Raw genomic sequence first — 19,327 nt, 5'->3', positions numbered from 1 at the left:
TGTAGCTAAACCAGTTGTTAGAAGATATTGAATATATTCCTCTTTTCCTAGCGCTCTCATAGACTGTCATGTGTATGGCCTTGCATAATCAGTCACAGATTTCCACCCTTTCTGAAGTATTTACTAATGCTGGATCTATTTGCTAAGTGAATTACTAACTCATTTTTCATCCTGTTGCAAGAACTGCTGAATACCAAGTCCTAAGTTGAGTTAGATGTCCAAAATAGAAACAACCAAAATTAATGAATGGTGGTGTAAATGTAAATTTCTGTTCCTCAAAAATTTCTTATTCAGAATTAGTCAATGAGATGACTGATTAGGTGGGTTCTGCTCAGCAGACAGTAGTATAACATGATCATCTGTGCCTTGGTTTATCCTTCTGTAAAATAGAGATAATGTCCCTCTCCGTTGCTATGCTAGGGCTTCATTCATTAGTTTTTATAAAGCTTTCAGATACTCTGATGGAAGAGGTCGTAGAAATGCAAAATTCTATCATCATCCTTTGCTGTTGCAATGAAGGGAAAAGTTTTAAATTTCCTTATAGAAAAAGATGTAATATATAGCAATTCAACTTGGCTTGGTTGCACAAATCCTAGTCATCACACTGCAGAAAAATAGGCTCAAACTTTGAAAAGTTGCAGAACCTGAACTGTAAGCGGCCTCCTCTAGATCAACTGTCTAGGAAATACAGTATCTTTTTGTTACGAACACTTTGAGCTCCTTCAAAGTTGTGAATTGAAGTCAACCACATGTTTAAATACTTCAATATGCTAATCCACTTTAAATACTTGACATGATGACGTGAGTTCCATTGTTGTTATACTTTTCCATGATGCTTACGTTTGTCCTTTAGAGGTGTTGTACACCTGTGGAAGTCACAGGATAAGATCAAAACAGAGGGATATAAAAATTCTACAGAATATGCCTCTTGGCATTGATCAAAGTCATAGGGCTCAAGTGATAATTAAGCTAGCAAAACATTTGCTTCTTCCAACTGAAGGGTGCAACAATTAATATATTTAATGATCTTTGTTGTTTTCTGTTTAAAAATATGTAAATACATATGCATACATACATGCATATGTGTGTGTACCTATATGAAGTATGGAAAGAAGTTCATACAGAAATATGGAAAACTGTGGAAACTTACTGTGGAATCTCTACGGCCTTGTACTCATGCACCCAAATCCCCACCAGAGAGGCACTGCTGTGTCCTCTAAAAGCACTTTTTATACTGAGTGCAGGTAATACATACTGCTGTGAATAACAGAATTCTCCAAAATCTTTCAGTACCTCTGTTTTGCTGCATGACATGAGCTGAGTATACTTCATACTAGAGGAGAAGTATACATTTTTTCTTTTCTTTCTTTTTCTCTTTTAATCTATAACATTGTTAACGATTGTAATAGGAATATATGCCCTTTTCTTCCAGGTGCTGCATAGATGTGCAGATAGCCAGGACGCGGGCTCCGAAGATATCCCTGCCTATGCTGATTCCCACCAAGTACTTCCCAGTCCTTCCAGGCAATTGAGTGAACAGATGTTTGGGTCAAGTCAAGTGGGTTTTTGCCCGGAGCCTGGGATGACTCAGTGCACTCAACCAGGAGAAGACACTGGAAGAAAGGAAGAAAATTGGCCCTTTGTATAGCCGGTAACCCTCTGTTGTATTTTAGCAATTGTGTTGTGATGTTGTAATGTGACCATAGAGAGTCCCCTCTTGAGGTCCTTAGTGTAGAAGAAGGAAGTATGAGGAAAAATAATAGGTCAAATTACAAATTTGCACATTCCTTTCAGCACAAAGACAAAAAAAGTCACATGGAGGAGAAGCACAAATGCTCAACTATTCTTTCTTTCCTCGGAAGTCACAGAGAACAGATTTAGAATGCAAAGCATGACTTTGCAGGCTGATACGTGTAAGGGGGGAGGGGAACAGGGGATAAAGTGCCAGTGGCAGCACGTTGCAGGAGCATCGTTAGACATTGAGAAAGATATCATTAGATTAAAAAAATGTCTTCACGGAGAAACAAAGGCAAGCCAAGGCACAGTGCGTCAGAGTTGCCCAACACGAACTTCAGAGTCATTGCTGTTGACAATAGATGCGCAGGCAAGCTTTGCCTCAGAGAGGTTAAAAATTCCAGGCAGGGTAAAAGTGGTGCCAACAGACACTGGCTGTCATTCTAGCCGAATAAACAGTCAACAATACTCTACATCTCCCTCTCCGTTCAAGATTAATTACTCATCTAAAATGACAGCTACTGTCTAGTGTCTAAAAGTTGTCAGGAGCCATATCCTCCATTCATTTTTCTTCAAGGACAAATAGCTTCATTTCTCTCAGTCACATTTCTGAATTTGTCTGACTGTTCAATTACATCCTTGAAAGTGCTTAGCAAAAGCTGACAAGTTTTTCCTGTTTTTATTGCTGTTGCTGAAAAGGAAGTAATCTGTTCATCATATGTTCCTTCTATCAAGACAGCTAGGTTTCTTAATATATCCAAATTATCTTTCCTGTTTTTATTTTTTATATCATGTAAAATAAAAGCTCAGTCTTTTTACTAAAATCTCTGGAGCATCACATAAGAAAAATATTGATCCTCCTATACTCCTGAAAATTGGTACTGGGATATGTAGTTGGGTACTTCTTTTTCTAGTTTTTCTTTCATCTTGTCAGATAGATTTAACCTTTATGCAATATATCTTTCTTTGGTTTAAGATGGGCAGTTTAATGATTAGGTGAATAGCAATATACGGGTTTGTAACAGAAAAAAAGAATCTGTTGAGGTTATTCATGTGCTTTTGGATTTGATTTACTTCCTACTTCCTTATTTAATAACTGGGTTCCTTAAGACTCCTTAAGCTTGAATGACCCATGTTTTGTTGCCAGGTCTATTCCAATGACCCCTGCCAAGACCCCTGCCCCAGTTCGTCTATCAGACAAAAATGAATCTATTCCAGGAGCTATCAGTTCCCATTATCTCTAATTGAGCCTGACAGTTGGAGACAGGCCTCATTATTTTTAATTGGGCCCTATAGTTCTAGAGTTAAATTAAACACAATTTAATGCAGATAGCTCATATACATTGGTATGGCAGAGTCAAACTGTATTTTAAGTTTAATGAAACAACACGTTTTGTTTCCAGGCTTTGTTTTTATATAGTTTTACTGCTTTGAGCTCTGCCTTATTTAAAACTTCCCTATTGCATGATGACACATGCATTAATTAGAATCTGAGCTGATCATGCACCTGTTTCGCCTTTTCACTAAATATACGTTTATAATGAAATTCAAAATGTAGGCATTCTTTATCCCCTTAAGGTGAGGTGATGATGAACAACTCTATTCTCCTATAAGATCAGCCCTCTCAGTGACAGATTATACAGAATGGTTAAGATAGTTTAAAACAGATTTGCAGTCACTGGTCATGCAAATAAAAGAAACTCCTGAAAGTTTTTCCAAAACGCCTAACTGGAAGTTTTATTTAGAATTTGAAAATTAAGGTATATATGTATTCCTTGGTTAGTGTATTTGTAATGCTTCATAACAGAGCATCTATGCTGTTTCTGTCATGAAGCCAGTGTTTTTGTTATTAACCAGTGGTGCTTTTCTGTAAAGACACCCAGGAATAAAGAAGGAATTGAACCATCCTGTTAAACAGATGCATGTTGCTCTAAATATTATAAATGATCATGTATTGAGTTTTCAGTAGGAAGGAACATAACAATCTATGCTGGTAAAGGAGCCAGTTTCACAAGCTTTACTCTAGCAGTCTTCAGTCATACAAGAGTTTGTAAAATCTTTCTCTGTGCTTTCTATTTGCAGCATGTAGTGAGTGAACAGCTGCTGCGAAACGAAGTCTACTTATTGAATTTTTAATTGTGTCAGAATACTTTGTTCAAGCAAGTAACCCATCAACGATACCCTTCTTTGGATTAAATATTGAGAAACCAAGGTCCCTAATTACAGAGACAAAAGGCTTTGGTTAAATACTGGATTTTCTGATGCAAGTTTTTTTAAACAGGTGAGGTAAGTGGACAATTCTTTGAATATCCAGTTTCTTTAATATACTTGCATTTGCTCCTTCTTCAGCTTTGCTTCAAGGACAAATAAATAAATTAAACAGCTTTTGTAACTGGATGTAACAAACATAACCAAACTGGACATTTTTCACAAAATTGATAACTTTAGGAGCTGTAAATCCGAAACAAGTATTCTTCCATTTGCAACAGCAGGAATACTAGCCTTCTAAATAGCTCAAACAGTTTGTATTTAATAATTAAATATTGTGTGTTTAATTAATAGATACTTAATCATGGAAATCGTATGTCATCAAACCTATAGGCTGGGCTTATCCTGGAGAAAAAGAAAAAGACTAACCAATATGTATGCAGTTACTGTACCTTTCTAGCTGTTTTTCTTGGCCTGTGTATAGGCATCCATTCCAGACCAGATATCAGTTATGCCTTCCCTTAGTTGCATGTAATGTTTCTTGTGAAATACGTTACACTCACAGCATAGACTAGCATCTGTGTGAGTGTTTTGTTGTCTATTATGCTGGACATAATCTCTAGCTTTTTTTCCCTGTAGTATCTTTTGGGGAAAAAGGGGTGACATCGCAGATTAAAGGTCTGCTCTACCTTCATTTCTCCCGGGTGAGTGACTGTCACTTTCAGGTGGTAGACACCATTTGACATTTTAATATTTTTTCAGTTTATTTCATTTGGGGACACATTTTAAAGCATGTTATATTTTAAAGCAACAGTAGGGAATATTTTCCTTGCTGAAAGTCTAATAGGAATCTCGGGTAATATTGTGCAGCTGTGATGAGTGCTGTAGCAAGCGGTAATGTTGGTGGGAGGACGTACTGTCACACACTTCTCCTGTCTGCAGCTCTCCAGGGAATGCTCCCCCACTCCAGTGGCACTCGCTGGATTCCCAAACCCCAGCGCAGTGTTTTCCAATGTCCAGCACCCTCACTGGGCTGAGTGCTCCCACACCTCCCCATGCCACGCAGCACCAGGACCCGGTGCCACAGCGCTTGTCCCAGCTGCACACCCAGCCCCTGCTGTACAGCCTTCCCGTGCACCCTCGCACTCCTGCACGCCCAGCAGCCACAGGGCACAGCGTTTCCATCACGTTCAGTTCTCCTTGCACACGACGGCGCAGGGCTTCTCTGACTCTCTTCTCAGTGGCTCCTTCTCCTAAGGTGTAGCCACATTGCACAGAGCCCCTCAAACTGCCCCATCTTCCTCTTCTTACCCCTCAATGGGACCAGTTAGTGATGGGGTGTTGGAGATCTTGTAGCTCCGACAGGTAGGAAGCGGTGTAGTGTGGGTATGAAGCGGTGTAGTGTGGGTGTGAGGTTATCAGCAGGGAGAGAAACGGCCTGAGGCTCGGGAGGGGAAGAGTCGGACTAGAAGCTTGCAAGATGCAAGTCACGGGCTGTGTTCAGGCTGTAGGGCAGCAATTCCCTTCCCCTGCTCCAGAGAGAAAACAGGGGGGATGGTGGCATAATTTCTCCCTAAAGTACTTTTTAATTGAAGTAAAAATTGTTACAGAAAGCAGTATTTTTTAGTCAAAACAGTTGATTGAAAGTATATCCAATAAGATCTCTGGAATTATTTTTTCATGTCCACATTCAGTATACGCATACTACTTTAGACATAGCTAAATACATGAGCTTCTCAGCTCTTCTACTCATTAGGTATTTTTGTTAGCTTTAGCTTGGCCAGCAAAAAAACCCTCTTTCCTAGCACTGCAGGAGGTCCCTGCTGTGACAGGCTAAAACACCAAAAGATACAAGGGGTCTGTCATATGCTGTTGTCCTTTTGATTGAACTTGGAGAGAAAAGGCTTTTGTATAGCTTGTGGCCAGTTAGCCAGCACACTCCCAATATTATAGGCACAGATTTTGTGACCTGCATGAGAACTGAGATTGAAATAGATTTATTACAGCTTTACATGCCCTTAGAAACCTTGTATCAATCTGTGGAATTTTTACTGTTTTTCCCATATATTAGCATATGGACACTGCAGAGCAATTCACGTCTGAATATTTGCAACCGCCATGCAAGGGAGGGGAATTATTATAGCCATATTTTACAGATGTGGAATTGCAGCTTCGCCTGAAGCTTCAATTCCTTCAAGAATTGAATTCCTTCAGGAATTGGAGCTTACCTGATTTATAGAGTACAATGCTATGGGAAGATCTAGATGAGGTAGACTTAAGTGCTTGTATCCTGGAAAGCAGTCTAGTTTCTGGGGGTTTTTTATATCCATGCTTGCTTTGCACAGCATCGTTGTATGGAGGCTTTTTCTGGGTAAATTCATGCTGGAGGCCTGTAACTGAGCAGGGAACTGCATCCAGGTCTCACAGAACTACTGTGTCAGCTCTCCTTCTGTGCAGACATAGACTCCCTAGATTGGTGAATTATAAATTCATTTATTACAGCATAATAAGTTGATTTATCATTTCCAGTTATTATTGGAACATCCTTGAAAATAAATGGTCTGTTTAAGCCACCTGTTTTCGTTTCCGTCATCACATAACGGTGTCATCCACGCTGAGCCCTTCTGAGAGCTCCAGGCTGAGAGTTTGAGCACAGCGATTCACCCTGTAGCAGTTGGCTTCTGAACTGACACACATGGAATGGGCAAAAAGCTTCCATGCATTAGTGACACCTTCTCTGAGAACGTAATGATCCCTTTCAGCTGCAGAACTAAAATGCTTCCTCTGTCACCCTCTCCATTGTTATCAGAAGAGTAACATTAACAAAAATATTACTACTGCATTTGTTGTACTGATTAACTCCTGTCTGTCCCAGTACTCCAATGAAGACAGGTCACTGCTTATTTGGTAAATTTCCCACTGCGTGCTTTCCAGTTTAGGATGAAATCTTAAATCCTTGTTCTGAGAAATTCCTCCTACTTTCAAGTGCAAATAAGCATATGCTCATTTTAAAAGAAGTGAGAAGAACAAGTGTTTATTGTATTGCATGGCACAATGAAAAAAGGTATAGACAGCATTTTGTCAGACTTTTTTTTTTCTTTTTTTCTGGAGTAGAAATCCATGAGAGACCATGAGATCCAGACCATGAGAAAGTGGATTTTCCCGTTTTTCAAAGCTTCCAAGTACCATTCTGAGCAATGCCAGTAAGAGAGGAAATATAAAATGAGTCCCATTTCACAGGTAGGAAAATTGAGGTGTTCAGTGAATTGTTCAGTATGACTTTCTCGTTTGCCTTGTGAAGATTAACTTTTTTGTTGGATACATTGATGATTCCACTGCTTGTGCAGCACAAGTTGTTGCCACATAAGGTTCCTGAATTGTGATGGCCATACCAGATTTGATATTAAAGAACTGTAAGGGGAAAAAGACTTCTGCTTGTAACATTCTCTTTTCAGCAGGGTTTTAAAGGTTAAGGCCTGCTGACTATGGGAGTGACTGCACAGGCTCTGTCAAGTAGTAATGTGTATAGATGGCACATCTCCTGCTCAGCAGTGCTGAGATTGCTGTTTTGGCCTTGGATGCAATGTGAAAATAATGTATTCTATTCTTACCATGATAGAAGAAGAGTCTTTGCCTCTTGAAATACTTGATCTTGTGTGATCATACTACTACTGTCAAAATGAAGTGCGGTGTGGTTTTGAGATCCTCACAGGCAGAGCAGGTCGCAATTTTTCTATATTACCAGGATCAAATTATCTCCTATTTCCTCTGTATTTTTTTGTCAACTTTGTTTGTTTCTTCTCAACTGCCTTGAGAAAGAATGTGGTTTATAAACAAAACATGTTGAGGATTTAATTTAGCTGGTCAAAAATACTCTTTTCAGATGTTAAAACTGAGGCTGAAAGAGAGGTCTGAGCCGCTGTTTTGAAAGGACAGGACTGTCTTTGCAGTGCTCTTTAGCCATCGCTGGCCCCAACAATGGTGGGAGAGATTCAGGGCCTGAGCTGATGAATCTGCCCCATGCTACTTTTTGAGACAGCACAACTATTGTACCTTGCTTACTAGCCTGCCGCCTTCTTTAAATAATATATGCTTGGAAGCCCGTGTAACTCACTCACTAGTTTGCAATTACATGAAGAAAAGATTAAAAAGCAAAAAGAAAGTATTTTGGAATCTTTAACAGAGCAGTAGAGGAGGACTATTCATTACTTGTGATGTTTGGAATTAATGAGGTAGGGGTGAATAATTGATAACCATTTTAACGCAAGCAAGAATTCAATTAAATATGAACAAGAGAAGCCTGGGCATGTGGTAAAGAATTTCTCTTTTCCCTTTTGACTGCAAACAATCCTTTCAGATCTGGTCACTAAAGACAACTGGCAATGAAATGGGTGTGTGAAAGAGGAGGAAACCAGATATTATGTTACTTAAAAGTCATTCATCATGTCACAGGAAGGCAGGAATCTGAACTCCTGAAATAAATAATCACTAAAGGTGATCTCCCTACACAAAGGTACTGTAGCATGAAGCCGCTTTCAGTCTCTAAAATATTCCTTCTGTAATTAGGCCAGTTACCCAAGTGCTATGTTTGCAGTACACCCGACGGAAGAACACGACATACTAAAATGATTTCCTGTGTTAGACATCTCCATGAACTGTCTGTAGAAATGAACTTACTGCTTTATTGTGCAGATGGGAATGCAGTGCAATATTCTCATCTTTATTTTTACCAACGTGGACACTGAAGTATAGCAGGATTCTGGGTTAAATTCTCAGGAAAGAATATTATTCCCTACTGACTCTCAGTTCCATTTCTGTTTTTTTTCCTGCCCATATGAAGTAATTGTCTAACATTCCTTACTGAGAAAGGATTGCATGAAAAGATCTATTTGGTATTACGTATGCTGACAACTTCAAAGTTGTAACTGTTGAAAGAGTAAAAATGCTTTTGTTGCTGATCAGGGTAATAGCACCATAGCACATTAAAATAAACACAGTCCATACCAGTTTACTGAAAATATACTGGCCTTATCTGTGCAAAGAGAGTGTCTTTGGGATGAGAATGGGCACAAAAACTTCTGTCAGCAAAGTGAGTGAAAAGTAGTAATACATGTATACTGCTTACTTCCAAGAGTTTGGCTGGGCACAAAAGTACTTTGTTTCTCCATCTCTCACAATATGTAGTGATATACTCATCCCCACTCTGATGTCTAGCCCTACGTAGGCTAATGAATTTCCCTCGGTGGTTTCTGCACCGAAGCCAGTAATGCATGTTCATATACTTTTCCTGTTTTGTTTTGTTTTGTTTTGCTTTGTTTTGTTTTTTATTTTCCTCTCCGTTTGCTGGAATGTGCCTAGAGAGCTAAACATGAGTGGTTTTGTAGTATTTATCAGCATTTTTTGTGATTTAGATGCACCCAGAAGCTACAGAAATTAGTCAACGGGAATGTCAGTATGAATCTTTGCTGTTGCTCAGTTTTCTGATGTGAGTACTTACCACTCCTCATTCTGCATAGCCATGTACGCTGCTGCTTTGTAAGAGAAGCATAGAGATACCTACTTAAACATGCACGTGCACTTTAGATGCTGCTCACTGTATGCACTATGTAATGGGGAATGAATTGCTGTGTAAACCTGAAAGAATCTAGTAATTTTTCTCCCTGTCTTTCTCTTTATTTAAGCAAGCTGTAGGAATCAATTGAAGCTCAAGGTCTACTTTTTCATCAGCTAATGTGTGTGGGACTGAGTACGAGGACAGTGCTGTGAGGATGCCAGCAGAGGTAGGACTACCTTTCCTTAGATCTGGTTACAATACGTCAGGACTCTGTAGAAAAAAAGGGGAAAATACAATATGTGAATGTGTGAGTTGAGTAGTCATTCACTGTAACACTGTTGTGCTTCTATTTTATTTTGGATAAGTCTGAATCCACACGTCTGCCCTGTCACAGTGAATGGCACATTGTACAGTGGGGTGAAGAGATCACAGAGGTTGCAGTGAGGCAGGGAAGTTAGTTAGTAAAATTTACTATGTGAGTTGGAATCACATTAAAGATTAATGTGTAGTCTTAGCATCTGTTCCTCCTTTGTAGGATATCTGCACTTTTAATTTTTAAGCACGTCTTAGCCTACGCCTGGGAAGAGAGATACTATAACCAAGAGAATATACATTATTAACCTTAAAGCTTCCAGCTTGAGACAGTTCCTACAGCTTCTAAAGTTCAGAGTTCGGAACAAGCAGATGAGCACAAACCACCGGTCTGCAACACCAGCACTGTACTGGATTGAGCTGACTCCAGGGGCAGTTTTAATGCAGCAGACATATGCACTCACTTATGTCGGTAGTTCATAATTAGGATAAAAAGTTTATACTGACTAATGAAAGATCACTGAGGTCTGCAACGTAATCTCAAGAAAGATACAGTTTCTAGTTCTTATCTCTGAAAAGCAGCCACTAGGCGTATACAAGTAGCCATAGGACAAGGTCCCTGACTCACACTGTAAATTATTAATGGTATTCTATTCGGGTGAGAAAGTAGTCTCATACTTAGCTGCACAGTGTTACGAAGGACCGTAAACAAGTTCAAAGCACCTTTTGAATGTCTTAGCTGGAATAATTGTTAACAGCTGGCTTTAACAGCATTCAAGATGGATACCCAGGTAACTTTAATTATTAGTGGCTATAGCAGTAGATGTATTAGCGGCTAGGTAGAGATGGAGTTCCATATGACATTTCTATTAACTGCTTTAGCAAATATTTGGATAGTGCATTTCAATAGGCTAGATGACGATACAATGATTTTGAAATATTTTTATAAAGCACACAACTGCTGTTATTCAATCACAAATATCTAGGCTCATTTCAAAAACTTCGTAGTGCAAGAGTAAATGTGTATTGCATTTGTCTTGGACAGTACGCCTTCAGCAGTAAGAACTACTTTTATCCTTGATACGTGTGTATTCATAAATACACACTCTCTCTCTCTGCTTGGAAATGTAATTTAGTGGACTTTGACAAAGAAATTTTTTGAAAGCTGTGGCTGAAGTGACATCTCGCTTGCATGCTAATGAAGTCTTGACAGAGGTGATGACAGATGGAACTCCAGGATCAAACCAGCTACGTTTTTTCCAACAAGATATTAAAATTTAAAGGTTTATAACAATTAACGTGCATGTTTGTAGGTGTGTGCTGATGACTTTCTCTTGCCATAGACTGTAGCAAAACTTCCAGGGAAAGTTCTGCAAGACATCAGTGGCTGTACTGCATCGTTAACACAGACTGTTTTCCTGAATAGTCTATTTTAGTCTTCCTCAATGCTTCAAAAGTTCTGAAGGCTGGCCTGTTTGGACAGCGGTCACAGCTTTGATGTGGCGCTTTGCCTCCAGCAGTCTCCTTCAAATCTCATCACAAAACCTGGTGACGATTTTCGGTGTTTGAATTGTAGGACCTCCAGCTAACATTGACGTTCTTGTTCCAGAGCTGACTTGTAAACAAATGAATGACGTCGTGATATTCTTGTGATCTATTTGGCAAACAGTGCGCTGCAAAATAACTATATTAATCCTCCATTTATTTACTGAGCATCAACGTGCTTAGAGGATGCTCAAAGGAAAAATGGTTCCTTTTCTTCTCCTTCTTTCTTCTTCCTCATAGAAAAATTACAGACTATACTTGACTGAGACAATAGAATTCACACTCACATACATTTCATGAAGGTCACTTGTGCAGCAGAGACAATGTCCTAGGAGGAACTGCAGTCGAAAAGCTTCACAGAGAGTGGCTCCGTCAAGTGATTAGACTGGAGAGAGTCAGCTTGGCACATAAGGAGAGGGAGGCCCTTCCCAGGCTAGGGGGAGGCCTGAAGTAAAGAATGACATCGAGTCATTTGGGAGAGATGATGAAGCAAAGGTGGTCAGCTGTAAGCAGCAGCAGCACAGAGGGAGCAGAGGTATGAGCCGGACTGGAACTGTACAGTTGGCACTGTGAAGACCAAATGACAGAGCTTGATGCCGAAGCCAAGGAGAAGTAAGCAAATTATTCCCAAATAAAAGAGAAGGTGACAGAGGCAGAGCATAAAAGAGTATTTAAGCTGCATCTTCTGAGTCAGAGAGAGAAATATAGTGACCAAAGGCAAAGCAGAGGATTTAATTTTTAATTAGCCGTAATTAATTCCTTCCGCGTCTCATATCTGGGGTGAGAACACCCAGTGAAAGGAAGTAATATTGGTTTTGCTTCAATGTATCATACTACCCTGGAGAGAGGGAGATAAAGGAATGTATTTTAGTCATTTGGAGTACTGATTACTGAACTTCGTGAGACGATGTGGGTGTCTGGCTGTGCAATGATCCTGTTAAATATATTGCAGTGTTGCTTATTGCAACACTGAAGTTTGTTTTAGTTCAGTTTGCATGTGATTTTCAATGATGCTGAAAGTGTATAGTCTAACTAGGAATCAGAGACAGCTGAGACCCCCTGTTCAGTGGTCTAAATAGGCCCATACTTAAGCATAAGTGTGTGAGTAGCCCATGGGATGTGATAGGTACCTTACAATCCAGGCTTTGAGCTGATACAGGAACAGGGGAATTTCTTTTTCATGAAAGCTGTAGATAACTTCCTCCCAGGAAAAGTATTTTATTTTATTTTGTTTTGTTTCATTTTTTAATTCCAGTTCTTATCTTTCCTTCTTTTAATGTGTATTTATTTGACAGATCCAGACTTGTTAACAGCTTTTGGTAGCTTGGGGCTTTTTGCAACTCTATTTAGAGTGAGCGTTTTCCTTCCCATTGTCATACTATTTGACAGGCACTTGACATAAATTACAGTTATCAAACAAAAACAAATGCTCAAAGAAAAAATCATTTGCCCTTATCTGATAACTTGGTGCAACTTCTTTGGCCCTACTGATATTAAACTCGCTAGTTCTTCATTCATCCTCACAGAAAAAAACAGATCAACAAGACCTGCATTTCTCATTTAAAAATTCCAGAGCAGAATTCTCCTGCTCCTTTTTCTCAGTTTGTCCTTTTGAAGGTCAACTTTGAAGACCATAAAATCAGCACAGTAATCCTAATGGTATACATGAGTAATTCCTCAGGCAAAGTTACCCTTTGTGTATCTTCACCCTGTGTTCCACAAACTCCTGAGCTTTAATATTGTGATGATTCTTACGGTGTCTCCAGGCCCTCCTGGCATGTCACATACTACTTGTTTCTGAAACAGTTTATTAACTGGCTGTAATCGTTGGGTACAGCAGCAGCATCTTCCTATTTGCTAAGCATTTAACTTTGGATTTTCAAGAGCTGAAAGGAGCAGAAGACGTCTCATATTTAAAAATAACCCCTCTTTGCTCTCTGTTTCCTCTCTACGAGCGCTGGGCTCACCGGCCTGGCAGAGCAAGAGGCAGGGCAGGCAGGCTCCGGCCGGGCCAGGGCTCTCCGTGGGGCTCTGCTCTGGGGACTAGGGGAAGGGAGATGGCCTCCTGCCACGGAAGTGCAGATTTTACAAACGTCATGAAAGGCAAAACAAAGAAAACACTATGTACAAAGTGAACTGTGAGGAGCAAACAGCAACTTAAATATGGTTTGTCTTTGTCTTTATTTTTCTCCTTCTATTTTCTCCTTTCCTTTTCTCTTCTGTCTAGTTATTTACTGTATTAATGACAAGAGAGAGAATTACAGCAAACAGGCTGAGCACATTCATTACTGCAGTAATTGTCATCGTTTCATACTGAGCCGGGACAGCCAAGCACCGTGCAAAGCACTGACACTGAACCGACCGATGGTTACAAGCAGAATGCATGAATAGTTCTTATCTTCTTTCTCCAGATTTAGGCTGCTTTTCTTCCACTTCTTTTCTTCACCCATTATCTACCAAAAAGGAAACATTCAGTTTGGCTGCCAGGATACTTTTGACTCACTGTAATAGTCCTCTGTGAGAAGAAGAGTTCTTACAGGAAAGACTTACGGATTCATAAAGACTAAACATTCCTTCCTTCAAAACCTCGTCTTTTTATTTTAACATATAAAGCATTTACTTCTAACTCAACTGTAGGTATTTCTACTTCTACAAGTAACATTCAGCGTTAAGTGTAAAATCAAGTTAAATAATACATAAAGCTATGTATCCCTTGTATGAAACTCATTTAAGAAATTAATAATTTTAGGTAGGTTTATTTTTCAGTACTACAGGAGTATATACTTTGATAGTAACACTTTCTGATTCAAACAAGCATATGAATCTGAGAGTTTCATATCATATCCTGAAATACAATATAGTAAAATACAAAAGCACCTGCTCATATATTGATCTTATATTTGTTAGCCTACAGTTACCTTACCATCTAACTCTTGTAAGCAGTTACCCATACTACTCAGTTAGGATTCTTTATTTAAAAAAAAAAAAATCAAGTATTGCATACAAAAATCTGCTTGTAGGAACCGCATTTCTATATATTGCTTCCTCTTTTATTGCTGTTAAGCACAAATAAAATAATTCTCTACTGAATGCATTACACTTTCTTCTTTAATACTACTGTTTTATTAAATAAAAACCTTCCTTTCTTCTTTTTTTTCTGGGAGGAAAAAGGAAGAGGTTTTACAGCAACTGCACCATAGTGGTATTTTATTAAAGATCAAGGCTAAGATGTTGTAATCAATATCTTGTTGCTGCTTTAAAACATGTCTATTTACTTACCTATTTTAACAGTTTTTTCTGCTTCAGATGATCTCCAGCTGTTAAGTAGCCTTTTAATCATAAGACCAAACAGCTGAGTCACCTTTTTCTCCATTCTGCACTGTTGCAGCAGTACCTAATATGCTCACTGTGGTTAGGTTTGTGTTTAAGATGGTGGGGTTCTTTTGTTTTTTGGTTTTTTTAAAAAACTGCTTTGCTTGCTTCAGGCTATCCTTTTTGTAGCAATATGGAAGAAGTGAGGGTAAGTCTAGAACTCTTTGTAAGGTTTTATGTTAATATGTGCTCTATTATGAGAATCTCTGTTTAAATTAGGAGGGACAACTATTTTGGCAAGCTAAGTCTAGGAGTCCCTGACTGGCATTGTGCAGATGGTAGTGATTTTCTTCTCTCTCAAAGAAAGGGAACTGTCTCTGGGGTTGTTTGGGGAGAATGTTGTGACCAAAGGAGGAGGAAAGCAGCAAGCTTTCACCTCTTTGAAAAAGGAGAAGAGAAGAATATTTTCTGATCAGTACAGGTGATCTTGCCTCTTACAGATGATCAAGATGACTTGCAACATGCAGATACACCACAAAACGCCCTAGGAACTCATGTCTAAGGCTTGAGGAGCCTTGACTTTTATTAAAAAATGAAAATAAAATGGGGGAAGTTGTTCTGTGGTGACCCTGATCTGTGGGTCCTGCTGCATGCAAAATGCTGAGAGCTCCCACATCCCCAAATTGTTTATTATGGAATAAAAATAACTTAGACACTGTAAGGGGAATCATTGTTTCTTCCTCCTTCCCCCCCCCCCACCCCCCCTTCTCTGCCCCCACGTTGGCAGCAAGTTAGTTAGCAATAGAGTATTTCCTTTCCTCTAACGTGCTTTCAGAGCTGCAAGTAGTGCTGGAAGTTCCTCATGGGTACCAGGAGCAGACACTTCCTAGCCTCAAGAATAGCTTTTCTACACTGTAGAGTGTAAGGACAGGTAGTTATGGGAGGTCTTCTGAAGAGAATACCCTATCTTTCCCTTAAACAAAATTCTCTTTTAGTAAGTCCTATTGCACTGTTCTTTGCTTAATGATACAATGGTTTTGACAGCAAGTCTGGTTTGTTAACCCTTGTGTTAGGTTATTTGGTGGGCAGACTGCAAAATACTATCCTGCGGCTTCAGGTGGTAGTTCCCAGAATGAAGTAATTATGTGCCCTGTTGATAATGTCTTCATGCTTGATACCTGAATTGAAAGGCTTGTTAGCGAAGCGTCTCATGTGCAAGGGGGTCTAGGAAAATTAAAACAACAAAGGAAGGTCAGTTAAAGTCATCTTCTGAATCAATTCGAGGGAGGTTTGTTATTTAATCACAAGAACGCTCCCTTCTTGCTTTGGGGTTGCCTGTCTAAGGTCTGTTGAAATACTATACTCACCAGTATGTCTGCACCTAGATCGATGAGTCTATGCTTGCAGCCTCTTCAAAATCCTCTGAGTTCTTTCTACCTGTGTACAAAACTGCAGTCTTAGCATTTGATGCTACTTCAAGCCTGACAAACCAGACCTGGAGCAAGTGCAAGTTCTAAATTAGTGCAAGCATTCAGGTGACCTTTGCTATAATTCATGTGAACTAGATGTTTATGTTGCAGCCCGTGTAGGTGACTGTTTTGTAGTACTTGTCAAAGCAACCCATGATTTTTGGGCTCTCGTGCAGAGATAAAGATTGTCTTTTGCTAAGGAACTTTAGTTGCAATCCTGTCTTGGACAGTGATATGTTGTCTTAGGCATCATTCATGTTGTCTGCTTTAAGTTTCCACACTGACTTCTCACCTCTCCTGGAAGAGAACTGCTTACACAGGCCGGCTTCTCCTTGCTTTCTGATGTCCAAAGGGTTTTGTCATCAGGGTTTGCATTAGAACGCTTGAAACATGATACCAATACTTCATTTTATCTGTCTCTTCCTTGCTGGGTCCAGTGGTGTGTGTTGGTGTGCGTTTTCCTTTGGTTCTCTAATCTGACTGTTTTGAAGCCTTTCCACAGTCGTGCCGTGCCTGCTTTGTGAATGCCATGGTGGTGCATTTACTTGTGCTTGAATTGTGGTGTGGGGTTTCCCCCCCACACACACCTGGAATACTAGCTTAAGAGTAAAGATAAAAATTGATTATATTCCATAGATTCCCTTGCCAAGCTGACTTTTAAAGGTTTCCTAGTAAATGCTGATAGTAAATTGCCTCTCTACAAAGATTTCATTGTACTTCTAGGAGTATTTTGAAAAGCTGTATGGGAATGGAGGGAGAAAGGACTATCCACAGGACGTGGAGCAGTATGCCAGCAACGTTACTAGTTTACTTGCCGTTCAAACTGAAGGAAGAAGGATCTGTGCTTGTCACTGTTTCAAGCTGTCGGGGTTCTAGAAGCTGAGAGGTGGTGACTGGCTTTTCTGTGATGTGAAAACCAGAATGCTCGAAGGATGAGAGGGGGAGAAGGTGCCTTTGGTCTCTGAGACTCCTGTGCAGCTGGTGCAGATCTGCAGCTCAGCCAGAGGGCTGCAACTTCTGACTCCAACGCCATGCAGCTGGGAGAAGTTACTTCATCTCTCTGTTTTCTTGTGACAAGTAAGAATAATGGTGTGCTTGTTCTGAACAGCCAAACTCCTGGTTATGACCGGAAAAGGAATAATTGTAAATATAGAGGGACCGCAACCTCATCCAGAGAAAGCAAATAGTTTTTACCTCTTCCCTGTAGTTTAATTTAAAATTTGGGGGGGTGGGGGGGGACTTGTGTAGTTATCAGAGCTGAATCGAGGACTGAGCTGTACTCTGGGTGACGTGGGAGGCATCGTAGCAAGGTGTCTTTCTCTGCTCATTTGCAAGACCTATGAAGTACATTAACTTTCTGTTATTGAATGCTAACATCTCTGTAATTTATGAATGTTCAAGGACTGTGCTCATCTGTCTTAGGAGCTGCAAAAATCTACTTTCCCCTCTTTCCAGAAGTTGTAACTGTGAGTTTTAGTTTCTGACTGGAAGTACTGTGCTGTGTTAGCTTGGGAATACATTTTATGGAGCTGATCAGCAATTTGTGCTCTCTAATAAGATGTCCTGTTCTGCAAACAGTAACAATCCAAGATTCATTAAGGAGCTGCCTCTGGTCCAGCAGCAGTAAATCTAAGCATGTCAGTGTTGAAGAAAACTTTAGCATTTATATCTAAAAAGCAGTGATTTACAGAGAGCAGAGTTCAGCTGTCTGTGTCCTGGCCTGGCGGCATTTGTAGCTTGCCTCTGTACAGCGTGTGTCTTCGCAGAGAAGGTGCCATTGCCGTTCCTCTCCTCGCTTGTCAAGCTGGGGTGCAGGGGCTACAGCAGTGCGTGGGCAGATGATATCTGCTGAATGCCAAACAAGCTGATAAAGCAAAATGATCTTTGCTGGCTATGCAGGAGCGCGTTGCCCGGCGAGGCAGGTAGCCAGCGCGTGCCGCAGCGCTGGGAGCTGGGCGCACCGGGCTGCAGGAATTTGGGGGATGCCCTGGGAATTAGGTGGAGGGAAGGGCTGTTTTTACTAACCTGGTTCTGAGGAGGAGGATTACTGGCACTAAACCAAAATTCGAACTGCTCATATTAACCTGACAGGCAATTGTTTTATTAAAGCTGACATGCTGAATGGGACTCTCTTTAATGATATTCTTTACCTGTCTCATTGTGTTAAAGTGGGGAAAGGAAAAAGGGGAAAGAGGAGAGACCAGACTGAGGGAGGGCGAGAGATGGCAGGTGGAACAGCATATCAGTACCGGTTTCATGTATTGAACCGCCCAGCTTAGCCGATGTAGACCGCGTAACAAGAAAGAGTTGCTAAGAACAAATCTCTATTGTTCCCTGTCATCTTTAAATGAGTGTCAAAGTAGGCAGGGGGGCTTTGACCGTTAACCGCACAATTTAGCCTGCCTGTTGTGTCCAGCAGGCCCCACCTCCTTGGAGTTTCTCAGATTAGAAAAGAAGGCCTCAGTCCCTTATAAATGGGCCAACTCTTCTCCTTTGTGTGCAGACTGCCCAGTGTGAAATCTGCAGTGACGTTAAATGTTTTCTAATGAATAATTACTGAAAGGAAATGCAGGAATATATGTGTAATGGATTGTAGCGCATTAAAATGTTTTATTTTGCGCACAAAAATGTTGTCCTTCACAAGCACCACGATTGTTTCAGAAAGCCTTTTGTGCGGGTTTGATTCTCAATGGATTATCTGTGAGCTCTTACATTTCAAATAGAAATCAAAAGGGTCCTTTGGCAAACCAATGTTTTTCAAAATGGCAGCCATGAAGCCCATTTAGTATTTAAAGTTTGGGTTTTAAAGAAATGTTTGAACTCTGGAGATTTTCTCACTTTTTTTTCTTTCTTTTGATTTATGAAAGTGAAGTAGTTCACCTCGACCTCCTTTCTATAGAGAAAGACAGACAGTCACCCTTTAACAAGTCTATAGTAGACTATTCCCTAGATACAGACAAGGGGCCTGAAGAATTGTTGGCGTTTCCCTAGGCTGTTGATTAACCTTAAAACCCTCTTATTCTGTATTCTTTTGAAAAGAAATTAGGTTACAATGTGTAAATTTTTCCACAGTATAATTGTATTTATGAATTCTGTTGCCTTGAAAAGTGTGTACAGTAGTTCAAAGATGTTCTAAACTACTTGTTTCAGGCCCAAGATATCATGCTTTTTTGCAATGCTCCAGTGTTTCCAA

The 19,327-nt window shown here is 40.0% G+C and overlaps 1 protein-coding gene and 1 long non-coding RNA gene across 2 annotated transcripts in view; both read left to right on the top strand.

The window, feature by feature from the left end:
- Positions 1-4,592: 4,592 nt before the first annotated feature.
- LOC135330180 (uncharacterized) lies at positions 4,593-8,430 on the top strand. The gene is made up of 3 exons (XR_010391991.1): positions 4,593-4,646; positions 7,057-7,182; positions 8,300-8,430. It is a non-coding gene; the product is annotated as an uncharacterized LOC135330180 (long non-coding RNA).
- Positions 8,431-9,292: 862 nt separating this feature from the next.
- Positions 9,293-19,327, top strand: part of MYO1H (myosin IH) — a 43,868-nt gene continuing 33,833 nt past the window's right edge. Inside the window, exons 1-2 of the mRNA XM_026114584.2 lie at positions 9,293-9,427; positions 9,624-9,722. Of these exons, the coding sequence (XP_025970369.1) occupies positions 9,711-9,722 (12 nt within the window). The 5' untranslated portion in view covers positions 9,293-9,427; positions 9,624-9,710. The remainder of the gene's footprint in view (positions 9,428-9,623; positions 9,723-19,327) is intronic.

The sequence above is a fragment of the Dromaius novaehollandiae genome, chromosome 17, assembly GCF_036370855.1.
Source record: "Dromaius novaehollandiae isolate bDroNov1 chromosome 17, bDroNov1.hap1, whole genome shotgun sequence".
NCBI lineage: Eukaryota > Metazoa > Chordata > Aves > Casuariiformes > Dromaiidae > Dromaius > Dromaius novaehollandiae.
The sequence above is the reverse complement of the archived record's forward strand: the minus strand, read 5'-3'. Positions and strand labels throughout refer to the sequence as shown.